Here is a 13,771-nt window from a genome sequence, read left to right on the forward strand (position 1 = left end):
AAGAAGTGGTTGGGGATGGAGAGGCAGGCAGGGGAGTTGAGGACAAAACAGCATGTGCCAGCTGTCTCCGTCTTTGGGAGGGAGAAAACCAATATCTACTTACTTTCTTTTTTTTTTTTTTCTTTTTTTTTTCTACTTACTTTCCTTTGGCCAGAATTTAGTCAAGGGGCCACGCCTCGCTGCAAGGGAAGCTGGGAAATGTAGCCTCTTAGCTGATGTCCTGAGTAAGGTTTGGGTTTTGTTACAAAGGAGAAAGGGGAGCAATAGACTTTGGGTACTAAGTGTCAGTCTCTGATATACTTTGTCTATAATGATTATTCTTCTAGGGTCCTTTTGGGGGAGCCTTTGTTAATAACAATAATAATAAAGACTAGCATTTGGAGCTCCTACTGTTTTTCAGGCGCAGCTTAACTGTGTGTATACATTTGCTCTCTTCGCACTCCCAGCGTCTCAGGGCTCCTGTTCTTCCCTTGTAATAGTTTAGGTCTAGGCTCATGAAGCTCAGAATGAATGGGTGACATGACTCAGATCTTAGGAGGCCAGAGCAGGGCTTTAGACCGGGCCCTGCCCTGGAGCCTGTTTGCCTAACTAGTCATTGATTTAGCCACTCAGCTGGTAAACAACCCTATTGAATTCTTAGTGTGTATTCCGTTACACGTTACATGTTACACGGAGGGAGCTGCCTGGGACTCAGGGAATCGGTGCTTCTAGATTTCGCCCTGCAGTCACTCATTTCTTGGTATTTTTTTTTTCTTAAGATTTATTTATTCATTCATTCAGAGAGAGCGAAGAGAGAGGCAGAGACACAGGCAGACATGCAGACGCAGGCAGACACAGGCTTCCATGCAGGAAGCCCGATGTGGGACTCGATCCCGGGTCTCCAGGATCACACCCCAGGCTGCAGGCGGCGCTAAACTGCTGCGCCACCGGGGCTGCCCTCTTGGTATTTTTTTTTATGTGTCTCTAATGTGTCTCTAATGTTATCAGAGAGATGCAGAGCCATAGGCAGAGGGAGAAGCAGGCTCCCTGTGGGGAGCCTGATGCAGGACTCGATCCCAGGATCCTGGGATCACGACCTGAGCTGAAGGCAGACGCTCAGCCATTGAGCCACCCAGGCACCTGCTTTGTGTGTCTTTGCAGTAAATTAGACATGTGTTTTGTAGGGAAGAACCTCAGTGCCAAAGCCTGGGCCTTACTATCCAGAACATGTTCAGTAAGTGTAGGATCCTAAATCCACTAGGAGGGACCAGGTCATACTGTGGAGTAAGCAGCCCCAGAATGTCAGTGGCTTGATCCTGGTTCGTATGCCGTGTCAGTGTGGGTGACCAGGAGGCTCTCTGTTCTTTGTGGCCACTCAGGGACTCAGACTGAGGGAGGTCACAGCTAGACATACTTGCACGACCCCTACGCAGCAGCAGAAAGCAGGGTGACAAAAGCATGCCTGAGCTCCTAAAGCTTCCACCCCAGAAAGGGCATGCCCCACCGCCCCATCTACTTCTGTCTCATTGACTGAAGAGGTCACATGACCATGCTTTATTTTAAGTTGGGGAGGAGGGTGAGGTGGTCATTCTGCTATTCACCTGGGAGAAGGAGACTTTCCGTGAGTTGGGAAAGGAAGATGGGGATGCTTTCAAGGGAGTGCCCCTTCTAGAAAGCCTTCCTCTTCTTGGTCCTCAGGCCCTGGAGATGCAGCACTGAACAAGGTATCAAGGCCTCTGTCCTCTGGGTGCAGTGGGGAATGGCCTCTAAGTGAACGGGTGGGCTTGAGGGCCGGGCCCCAGGGCCTTTGGACCGTCCTGAGGTTTAAGGATGGTGTTCTCTGTTGTTATCCACAGCTGAACAATTCTGATTCTGGGATCTTCACCGTGTTCACGGGGGTCAAAGACTTCAGCAGGATCCACCTCGTGGACAAGTGGAATGGGCTCAGCAAGGTGAGGGCAGGGCCACCTGGCTGTGCTCCATGTTTGTCTTCAAACTCTGGAGGGTGGTCACATCTGTGATGGAGAAGCTTCCGGAGGCGGGGCATCCCCCATGGTTAAGGCTCCACTAGCTCATCATCTGGATGGATGGGTGGGGGATGGAAACTCTACTTAGTTAGCACCTAGTGGGTACCAGGAAGTGAGTTATTACTTTCCTTTTGTTCCTAATTTACAAAATACCTCTAAGGTAACACACTGATGTTGTAACCAGCCATTGCATTAGAAGATATTATTGAGTTAAAAAAAAATCACACTTGAAACACAGGAAGACATTCACATTAAAAAAACAAAACAAGAGGGACAGATCTCATGTCCCCTTTGCACCATGTCTCACACCGGCCATCCTGCTCCCTGGCGCACAGAGGGAACCCAGTGGTGGGCAGTGGTGGGTATGGAATCCTGCCCGCTGGGACCCGTTCCACGCCCGTGTGTGTGCATAGACACATGGTGGATTTGCTGCTTCTTTGAACATGATGAAATCATTCTACGTGCACTGTTCCACAGCTTGATGTTTTCCACCTTAGTTTAAGCTTTTTCTCGTGATGCTTGCACGTGAGTGACAGTACATGGTGCTGCTGGTAGCTACGGAGTGCTCACCACGGTGGCCGCTGCCAGGACCGGGGCTCCGGGGCCCAGTGACACCCCCAGCTGTGCACAGAGTGGCCAGCTCGCCATTTGCAGCCGGCAATAACCATTCCCAGGGGAGCCTCTTTGACCCCTCTGGCTTGTTTTTTCATTGCACAGATATGTGTGCGCACATGACCAAACTTGCTCTGATGGCAGGGGGAGGGGTGCAGAAAGTGAGAAGTCTGTGGTTTTCTTCCAAGACTCACTTTCCAGTGCTCGCTTCGGCAGCACATATACCAAGACTCACTTTCCAGAGGGAACTACTGTTTTGAGAGCTCCCCCCACCCCACGGTCCCCGGGGTGGCCATCATTATGATTTTAAATATATTTCTTCCTGTGTCACCTCTTTGCTTTATCTGTTTTTAATTATTATTTTTAAAAGATATTTGAGAGGGAGAGAACATGAGTGGGGGAAGGGGCAGAGGGAGAGGGAGAAGCCAACTCCCCCTGAGCAGAAAGCCCGATGCGGGGATCGATCCCAGGACCCCAGGATCGTGACCTGAGCTGAAGGCAGACGCCTAACCCACTGAGCCCCCCAGGTACCCCCCCCCCTTTATCTGTTTTTAGGAAGTGTCTAGTGACTCCCTCCTTGAGAGGTGAGGATGCCACCTCTGCTGCCCACAGTGCCCCTTGGAGATGGGGGTGATTTTACAGACGAAGTTACTGAGTTCCCAGCACATTCAGGGTTCCACATTAGTGAGGGGCTGAGGTCAATGCTCCTGGCTGTGTGCACTGCCCTCTCTCGCCTCCCACGCTGCTGGCCTGTTTCCCTGAGGGAACTGGCTCCTGGGACAGAGTGGTCATGTTCACCCTGGGACCCCGGTCTGTGCAGTCACCACCCCACTTTGGGTGTGCAGCAGCACCCAGGAGGGCATTTCTGAGAGCCAGGTCTGAACGCTTCCCTGCAGGTCAACTTCTGGCATTCTGATCAGTGCAACATGATCAACGGGACTTCGGGACAGATGTGGGCACCGTTTATGACTCCTGAGACTTCGCTGGAATTCTACAGCCCTGAGGCCTGCCGGTAATTGCTGGAATGTTCTGGGGCCTGCTGGGCCTCCCGGGTAGCGGAAATCAGCTTTGTGGGTGCTCACAGCCTAATTGAGTGGCTTTTGGCGTGCAGTTGGGAAGCATTTGGCTCTTTGTTGGCCCTTGGCACTGTCTTGAGTTCTCCTAGGTTACGTCATGAAAAGCCAAAGTGCTTGTGATGCTTTGGCAGGCCCCAGAGAGGCTGCTGGCCATGCAGTGCTTGGTGCGGTGGTGGCGGTGGCAGTGGCAGTGGCAGCAGCAGGAAACCATCAGGTCGTAGAGGGCTGGGTTTAGGTGAGCATGGGCTCCCTGTGGCTTCTCTCTGGCTGCCCTCATGTCCATCTGGATGCTGAGACATCTAGATGCCTCCCCTATGGCCCCTGCAGGCTCTAGACTATGGCCTCAGAGGCTTGCTTGGGGTAGTGGCTTCCAGGGGCCCCAGTGTAGGTGAGAAGAGACAGTGGACCCTAGGGCCCACCTCTGGCCACTGCCTGGCACTCTGCTCCATTCAGGCCACTCTGGAAAAATCCTTTACTTGAGATTTACTGATGTGAACTTGGACTCCTCTGCCTTCCCAGCAGACCTCTGTGGCACCTGCTGCATTAGGCAGAGACGGGATGGGCCCAGTTGCTGTTCCTGGGGGATTTATGTTCTGGCAGGGGGACTCAGGCAGACACACCGTGGGGCAGTGTCAGAGAGCCTGAAGGCCTGTGCTGTGTGTATGTTCACTTTTTAAAATTGGAAATTTCATCCCAGAGAAGAGTGGCAAGAGCATGCCATTTCACTCCGTTTTGTGAGTTCTCTTTGGCCCTGTGCGCTCTGTCCCCAGACCTTTGGGGAGTACGTTGGCCATCTCAATACTTTAGTGGGTGTTTTCTAAAAACAAGGGTGTCTTCTTGCGCAACCACATTTCCATCACCAGCACCCTTGTCTGGGCTGGTGCTGTCCAGTCACAACACGGTGTCAGTCCTGTCTATACTCTTAAATTTTCTAGTGGCCATGTTAAAAAAAGTAACAAGAAGTAGGTGAAGTTGATTTTAATGATAGGTTTTATTTGACCCACGGTATCCAAAATATTACCATTTCGGTGTGTAAACAATGTCCACTGTTACTGAGATGTTTTACTTTTTTTTTTTTTGTATCAAGCTGTAGAAATCTGGAACGTGTTTTATGCTTACAGTGCATCCCACCCAGTGTTGCCCTGTCCAAGGGTCTCCGTGGACAGCAGGAAGGCAGGACGGTTATAATCTGAAGATCCTGTTCATGCTTAGAAGTGGAATAGAGCAGGGTTAATAGGATGAGGGGGCGTGCTGCTGCAGCCTGTGGAGGTGGCCGCTGAATCGCCACCCATGTGGAGAACTGTAGTCTGATGTGTGAGCATCGGGGGAAGGGCAGATAGGGCAGCAGATGCAAAGGCCCGGGGGCAGGAGGAAGGATGTCTGAGCAATCGCCAGGAGGTTCGTGGGGTACAATACAGGGCAGCCAGAGGCTGGACCTCATAGAATCTGTTGAGCCACGGTGAGGATGACAGATCTTATTATAGATGAGACAGGAAGCCATTGCCGTTTTAAGTGTTCTTGTTTTAAAGCGCCACCTGCTCTCGGGGAACAGACGAGTGTGGGCAGGGAGGCTGGGAGAGCAAATAGCAGGCTGTTGGCAGTTCCCCGGGGTGGGGGGAGAGCCGGTGGCTGCGGGGACCCGGGACCCGGGGGCTGGCAGCACCGGCGGGGAGAAGTGGCTCGGCTGGGCTTACCTTCAGTAGGACGGGTCTCGCGGCCCGGTTCCCGAGGTCACCCCCACCCCCCAATCTGTCCCCTGCAGGTCCATGAAACTTATCTACAAGGAGTCGGGGACGTTCCAAGGCATCCCCACCTATCGCTTCGTGGCCCCCAGCACCTTATTCGCCAACGGCTCTGTCTACCCGCCCAACGAGGGCTTCTGCCCATGCCTGGAGTCTGGAATTCAGAACGTCAGCACCTGCAGGTTCAGTACGTGCCGTCTCCCACGGGAGGGCAGCGGGCGGGTCTCCTCCCAGGCTGCCACATCTCTGGCCTCTACTCCTGATAATCCCATTAGGCCGGAGATAAGGAAGAGAAGAGAAAAAAAGGCCGTGTAGATTAGTTGCTGTACTAATGAATTCCCACAATCTCAGTGGCCCAGCGACATGAACAACATAAACGTAGCATCTTAAACAGTTCAGAGGTCCGACGCAGGCCTAGGGCCCGGTGTCAGCAGGCCGTGTTCCTTTCCGGAGGTGCAGGGGGCCAGGTGGTGGGCTTTCTGAGGCTGGCCGGGGTTCCCTGGCTCCTGGCCCCGCGTCCGTCCTCACCGCCAGCAACTCCGTGTCTCTCTGATCCCATGTCCGAGGCCCCATCTCTCTCTCCGGTTCTGTCTTCTGGCTTAAAGACCCTGGAGACTATATCCCACCCCTCCCCCCGCCCCTACCCCGGGGATAATCCGCTTTTAGAGCCAGCTGATCTGCAGCCTCCATTCCCCCTGCGCTGCTCCCCGTTGCCCAGGGACCTGGTGTGTTCACAGGCTCTGCAGACAGGGACACGGATGGCTCTGGGGAGGCCTCGTCCCGCCTGCCGCCCCAGGATATGTACCTCGAGGATGTGGCTTCGTGGGAGGGGCCCTTCACTCCCTGTTGGGAGGGAAGGAAGCTGCCACCAGTCGGGCTGTTCCATAAGATCTCCTTGGCCCGTGTGTGGTTGTGGGCTGGAGTGTGAGGCCTCGTGCCAGCGGTGTCATCTGGCGTCACATTTTCAAGCTGTGTGCCAGTCCCCTGGAAGTCCGCCTCAATTGCTCAATTTGGACACCTGGCTGTCACCTCCAGTGCTCCCCCTCGTCCTTGCCCAGCGTATCAGCAAGCCCGTCAGCTCTGTCTGCAAACAAAAGGAGTCCCTACTCCCTCCCGCTACTCTGCCTCCCGTTAGCCCCTCTGCGACATTGCTGTCACCTTACACACCGTTTCCCAGACTGTCCAGTGCCATCACTACCGGCCCTGGTCGGGGGGTGGCTCTGTAAATTGAAATTGGTTTGAATGCAATTAAATTAAAAGGCAGTGCCTTAGTCACACTGGCCACATTTCAAATGATCACCACCCATATGTGCCTAGTGACTTCTGTATGGGACGGCCAGTGCAGAAGGAGGGCATCCTCACCACTGTGGGACCTGTTCCGGAGAGCCGCCCGAGGGACCCTTCTAAAACACGGATTGCCAGCCAACGCTTTGCTTCAAATGTCTTACAGCTCCCCCCACACACATAAAGTGAAGCCCTGACCTGACCGTAGCCTCTGTGCTCTGCAGGATCTGGCCTGTGCCAGCCTCTCGAATATCATTTCTTCCTGTACTCCCCCCATTAACTAGTCTTCAGCCCCCTGCCTTCTCCCTGTTTGTAGACTGTATCAAGTTTGGTCCTAACTCAGGGCCTTTGCATCAACTGTTCCCCCGCCTCAAAAGTTCTTTCCCCAGATATCCATGTGGATTTGTGTGGATTATTCCCTCCCCTCCTTTTGATCTATTCAGAGGCCACCTCCTCCAGGAGGCCTGCTGTGATTTCCCATACTAAAGTTGTCCCTCCTTACCCCTCTGTCCCCTCTATCCCTGCAAGCTGCTGTCTGTCATTTCAGCCTCTGGTGTGTTCTTGCTGCCCATCACTCCCTGAAATCACTGTGTATTTTGTTTTACTTATTTATTGCCTGGGTCCTCCACCAGACTGTAAATGCTGCTGGCAGGGCTCTGTCCTCAGCTTCTAGAATTGTGACCAGTAGGTAGTATTTGAGTGTATGGGTGTGTGTGTGGTTTATCCTGCACTTAAAAAATTGAGGCTCAGGACTGGGACATGCCTGAGTCCCCACGGTTGGTAGGATAAGAAGCCACTCCTCATTTGACTGGGTCTTGCCTTCCGGGGGCCTGTCTGGCTGAAGCCACGTGTCCCACTGGAGATGGGGGTTTGAGAAGGGTAGTTGGCCACAGGGTTGTCCGGTTGGATGACTCCCAATGTTCAAGCAGAATGGGGTGCTCTGTAAGGTGAAGGGTTTGGAGCTGGGGTCTGGAGGTGCCCTCTCTGTCATGGCCTTGTGTGACCTATCTGGCCTCACCCTCTGTTTCATGCTTCCCTTCCTGGTGTCTGTGGGAATTTCTGCTTGTGGGATGGGGTGACAGAGACCTGCTGGGCTGTGTGCTACTGCTGCTGTGGCAGGTGACAGCCGCAGCAACCTAAGCCGTTAGGAGCACTCCATGGCTTGTGTGATTAAAGATCCCAGAGTAGGGATGCCTGGGTGGCTCAGTGGTTGAGCGTCTACGCCTTTGGCTTGGGTTGTGATCCTGGGGTCCTGGGGTCGAGTCCCATGGCCAGCTATGAGCCAATTACCAAGTCACACACTCAGCCCCTGACTCCATGGGTGGGACCAGCCCTGGCATAGCGTGGGAGGGGACAGTGGGTTCCAGAGCTGGGATGTGGGTTCCAGGAGAAAGGGTGGGTGCCAGGCAGGCATGGGCTATATAGGTCCATCCACGTCAGAGGGCTAGGGACGAGGTCTGCACTGCCCCATCTTAGCACATCTGCCAGAATAACCTCAGAAGTGCAAGGGAATTTTATTTTTTATTTATTTATTTATTTGTTTTTTAAAGATCTATATATTTATTTTAGAGGGAGCAGGGGTGCGGAGGGACAGGGGGGAATGAGAGACTGCTACAAGCAGATTCTGTGCTGAGCGCCAAGCCTGACGTGAAGCTCGATCTCACAACCCTGAGATCACGACCTGAGCCGAAGTCTAGAGTCAGATGTCCACCTGACTGAGCCACTCAGGCACCCCTAGAAATGCAAAGGAATTTTAAACTATCTATGTAAATAAAATATTCTTTTTTTAATGTTGAAATAAACATGGGTGCAGAGGGTTGCCCAAAGGATGTGTGCAGGTTGAAATTCCACAAAACGCACACGCTGCTGTAACTAGCACTCGGATCGTGAAGCAGAACAGGAGTGGCCCCCCAGCAGCCCCCGGGCCCCTTCCCAGCACTGGCACGACGTCCAGCGGCACAGCTTTACTTGCCTCTGGTCTTTAGGTGAACAGGATCATACGGTGAACACTGCATTTGTCTCTCTTTCTGGCCTCTTCCACCCATTATTGTGTTGGTGGGGTCTGTCCGCATTGGGTGTTGTGGGCACCCTCTTCCTCATTGGATGATGTGCCACCGAGGGAGCGCACCATCGTGTCCTTACCCGATCAGCCATTCACGGGCATCGGTGCTGCTGCCTTCTGACCATTAGCCCAGTGCTGCTGGGAACTTCCTGCCCGTGTCTTTCAGCACACTTCTGTCTGCATTTCTCTAACCTTTTGTCTGATGATAAGAAATACCAAACATTTCCCTTTTACGGCCTTGAACATTTCTTGGACCTGGAGGACTCTCACTCCTCAAACTTCCGTGCTGCTCGAGGCCCTCAGACCTGTTCATCAGACCTCTTCGTCGTAATCTGTGGTGACCCTGGGCAATGAGGTCTAGCTGGGCGAGCCATAAAGCTATAAATTAATGGCCACTTAATCCCCGTGCCGTTTGGAAATAAAATATAAAGGAATGCACACGTGCATGCTTGCTGGGAAGATGGGGAGCCTGGCTTGCTGTTAAAAGAACAAGCCTGCTTACTATCTGAAGCAAGAATTGTGTCATGGACGTTGGTCTGACCCATGTCAGGTGCCTCCGGCCTCCTTTGAGATTTACCGCCTTCAAGGGCCTGGTGTGGTGACCGCTGCCCTTAGACGGTCTCAGTGTTGCCATCTGTAAACACGGGGCTCCTCGTGTTCGCTCTGGTGGTCTCTTTTCACAGCAGAGGTGGGAGGGTAAGGAAGGAGCGTTTCCAAATGATAGGGCGTTGTATCTGGGGTACTCAAGGCAGCTTCGAGGCTCCGAGGAGATGGCTTAAAATAACATTAACTGATTTGGGAGAGAGGGTTAGTGAGAGAGTCGCTGTTGGTGTAAGAGGCCTTCCCAGCACCTATCTTTCTTTTTAAAAGATTTTTATTTTTTTTAAATTTTTTACTATTTTTAAAAGATTTTATTTAAAAACATTTTTAAAATTATTTTTTAAATATTTTATTTTTTTTTAAAGATTTTATTTATTTGAGAGAAAGAGCAGAGTGAGAGAGTGACCATAAGCAGGGGGAGAGGCAGAGGGAGAGAGAAGGCAGGCTCCCTGCTGAGCAGGGTGTCTGAAACAGAGCTCAATCCCAAGACCTGGGATCATGACCTGAACCGAAGGCAGATGCTTCACCGACTGAGCCACCCAGGCTCAGCATTGATTTTGATTTTTAAGTAATCTCTGCATCCAGCATGGGGCTTGAACCTGCAGCTCCAAGATCAAGAGTCACAAGCTCCATCGACTGAGTGAGCCTGGTGCTCCCTGTCTTTCCTTTGAATCGAAAAGAGCAGGTCTCAGGCCCAAAGCCCCCATGCAGGCAACGGTATCTAGTTAGAATGTGCAACCTTCATTGTTTCTATTGTATTTCTTCCTATATTTGCTGTCTTATTGTGGCAAGTGTCTGTCAGTTATGGCTCAGATAGAAAGCCCTGCCTTAAAATATAGCTATTTAAATAATGGCATTTGGGTCAGAGCTGCACATTATATAATCGTGCAGGGGGACCCAGATATGGCAAAATTGAAGAGGTACTTGGCTGAATGAATCAATGTTGAGAAACACGAAGGCAATGAATGTAAAAGCATCCCGGGAAAGATAAAATCAGGCAGCAATGAAATGCCAGCTTTTATTTCAAACTGATGGTTGGCCTTGCTAAGTGGAAGGAATCTAGATATTTGAGGCTGCCAGATACACATAACACAAATGGTGGTCACCTAGTAGGTGGTGGACGTGCTGTTGGTTTTACAGAGGAGACCTTGTGAGTTTTATTGTTGTTTTTTCCTTTTTTTTATATTGAGGTATAAAGTTCATATAACATAAAATTAACCATTTTTAAATTATGTACAGTTCAGTGGCGTTTAATACATTTACAAGATTGTGCATCCACTGTCTCTGTCTAGTACCAGAACATTCTTATCCTCCCAGAAGGAGACCCCATACCCTTTAGCAGTCACTCCCCATCTCCCATCCCCTAGTCCCTGGCTAGCACGATGTGTGGTGTTCTGTCTCTAGGATTTGTCTGTTCTGGATCCTCTTGGGTTTTCTGGGAGAGGCTCATTCTTTTCCTCGTTAACTCATTGTCCATCAGGCCTGTTAGACGTTATCCTGAGCACACGAGGATGCGCTGGCGTTTGCCTTGTGCGATCAGTTGATGGAGAGGTTTGTTTGGCTTTACATTTCTGGGTGTGAATTGCTCACACAGAAGGGCCTGAGTCAGTCCTTATTCACACTTGCGTCCATCCAGTAGACCGGCTGCTGGGAGAGAAGGAGCAAAGCAGGTGTGTCTTCTCCCTTCCCATGGATGATAGGGAGACCTGGCTGCAGGCATTCACACCTCAGCGCCTCTGGCGGCTGCCGCATTGCCTACAAAAGACTGTCCAGGCTGCTTGGCTTGGCCATCAAGATGCCCCTCCCCCACCCAAGTTCGGATCTGGCCTCAACTTACCTTTCTGTCCTCATCTCCCATAATTCGCCTCCATGTGCCCTGTGCATTTTCCCATCTCCCTGCCTTTGCTTCTGCCATACTTTCCACCTGAAATGTTATTCTGTGGCCTTCCCTGTCTGGCATATTTTCACCATCCTCACTTCTTTCCTGTGATCTCCCCCACCCGAATCAGCAGCTCCTCTGTTATCATTCCTGTGGTACAGAGCTTGTCCATTCCTCATGGGGGGCATCTCTCGGGCCCTTGGTAGACATTTACAGACTGGGTGAGGGAATCCTCTCTGTCTAGGTATTGTTGTTTGCATCTTGCCATCATCTGGATGTTCTGCAGGCGGTGGTCCTCTTTAACTTCCTGTGCATCCCCAGGGCCTGGCACAATGCAGGCCTCTGGATGTGCCAAGGCTCTCCCTTGTCTGATGACCCCTCCCCCTCCCCTCTGCCTTCTAGATGCGCCCTTGTTTCTCTCCCACCCTCACTTCTACAATGCTGACCCGATGCTGGCAGAGGCAGTGCTTGGCCTCCACCCCAACCAAGAGGAGCATTCCTTATTCCTGGACATCCACCCGGTGAGCCCCTGCTTGTCAACCTGTGGAGGGTAGTGGGTGATTTCTGATTGGTGCCTACTTGGACCCCAGGCACTGAGCTCTTCTAGGTGGGGGTGATGGGAAGCCTGGCTTTCCTTGGAATTGATTGCTACTAGAATATCAAGCCATTAGAGGTCCCTACTTTGCCCTGACTCCATAGTTCAAGGGGTTCATTATCTCTGTACAGGTAATTGTCTTTATAAAAGGACCATAAGACAGTAAATTAATTAGAATTATCAGTCTGCAAATTAGTGAGAGGAGCCCTCTGGCTGTGCCAACATATCATAAAGATATAGGTCCCGACAAGAGCCTGGAATAACTTGCAAATAAATTGGGTTCTGGGGAATTTGTCCTCTGTGACATTCTGTCTACAGGTGGGGACCAAGCAGGTAGCAGACCCATACATGTGGCCCTCCCGTGGGCCTATCTGTACCTGGGTGTCTTACCTCTTAGTATCTCTGTCCCTGTAAAATGTGCCCATTTAGAGTTACTGGCTTTTGCTGTTGATTAAAAAATCCTATGGGCTTCTTTTCAAGATTTTATTTATTCATAAGAGGGGCAGAGAGAGGGGCAGAGACACACTGTGGCAGAGGGAGAAGCAGGGTCCCTGCAGGGTGCGTGATCAGGACTTGATCCCAGGACCCTGGGATCACGACCTGAGCCGAAGGCAGATGGTCAACCACTGAGCCACCCAGGCATCCCATTCCTATGGTTTTCTTTTCTTTTCTTTTCTTTTCTTTTCTTTTCTTTTCTTTTCTTTTCTTTTCTTTTCTTTTCTTTTCCTCTTTTCTTTCTTTTCCTTTCCTTTCCTTTCCTTTCCTTTCCTTTCCTTTCCTTTCCTTTCCTTTCCTTTCCTTTCCTTTCCTTTCCTTTCCTTTCCTTCTTTTCTTTTCTTTCTTTTTTTTCTTTCTTTTCTTCCTTTCTTCAAGAGAGACACAGAGAGGGAGACAAAGGCATAGGCAAAGGGAGAAGCAGGCTCCATTCAGGGAGCCCAATATGGGATTTGATCCTGGGACTCCAGGATCACCCCCTGAGCTGAAGGCAAGCTCTAAACTGCTGAGCCACGCAGGCATCCGCCAGTCCTATGGTTTTCTGTTTCGTGTGTGGCCACACAGGCTTTTGCTGAGCTCTTCTGCTGGATACTGTTCCATGTTGTTCCTCTGTGGACTCAGATCTTCTGGGCTCCTGACTCGACCCACCGGCCCCTGCAACTCCACGCTCTCCCTCTCTCTCTTTTCACTAAAATCCAGACTAGTTAAGTCAATTGTGACCACACACACTTCACATCCAGCAAATACTGCTCGCATACTCATGGTGCTGACACGAGGCAGAAATTTTCACACGCAGTAACTCTGTAAATATTCACAATTATTTAGGAAGGGGTGAGCACTGCTACTCCTGTTGTGCAGATGGGGAAGCTGTGGTCCAGATAGGTCAAGTGATACAACTTGTAAATGGGATTTTTGGCTCCACAGAGGAAAGGTCCATTCTGTCTTGCTCATTGCCTGGATTCCAGCCGTTAGCACAGAGGCACTAGTATCTCAGTGGGTATGGGTTTATAAAATGACAGAGTAAGTGAGGGACAAAGCTGAATTCAGACAATTCAAACAAATAATTCAAAGCTAAATTCTGATGTCCCCACCTCATGTCCTCTGCTAATATCTAGTTAATTTTAATGAGATTGTTATTAATTAAATTGATAGCAATTAATACAACTGTGTTCTGTGTTCCAAATTAAGTTCATTTGTTATTGCTAGAAATGTTAAGGCTTTTCCATGTTGTCTTAACATTTTAACCGGTTTTTAAGTTTTTTGTTATAAAGCTAAGTTGACTGTTCACCTGTTTCTTTTTTAGTTGATTTATTTAATTAATTGATTTTTTAAAAGATTTATTTATTTGAGAGAGAGTGAGTGTGCACCGGTGTGAGGTGGGGGAGGGGCAGAGGAAAGAATCTCCAGCAGACTCCCTGCT

The 13,771-nt window shown here is 50.6% G+C and overlaps 1 protein-coding gene across 8 annotated transcripts in view; it reads left to right on the plus strand.

Annotated features, from left to right (window-relative positions):
* The window catches only part of SCARB1 (scavenger receptor class B member 1), an 85,414-nt gene that overhangs the window by 57,363 nt on the left and 14,280 nt on the right, over window positions 1-13,771 (plus strand). For all 8 annotated transcript variants that reach the window (XM_077875261.1, XM_077875259.1, XM_077875260.1 and 5 more), the window contains 4 exons: window positions 1,836-1,931; window positions 3,515-3,630; window positions 5,457-5,623; window positions 11,664-11,782. In XM_077875261.1, the coding sequence (XP_077731387.1) occupies window positions 1,836-1,931; window positions 3,515-3,630; window positions 5,457-5,623; window positions 11,664-11,782 (498 nt within the window). The remainder of the gene's footprint in view (window positions 1-1,835; window positions 1,932-3,514; window positions 3,631-5,456; window positions 5,624-11,663; window positions 11,783-13,771) is intronic.

The sequence above is a fragment of the Canis aureus genome, chromosome 27 (assembly GCF_053574225.1).
Source record: "Canis aureus isolate CA01 chromosome 27, VMU_Caureus_v.1.0, whole genome shotgun sequence".
Classification (NCBI taxonomy): domain Eukaryota; kingdom Metazoa; phylum Chordata; class Mammalia; order Carnivora; family Canidae; genus Canis; species Canis aureus.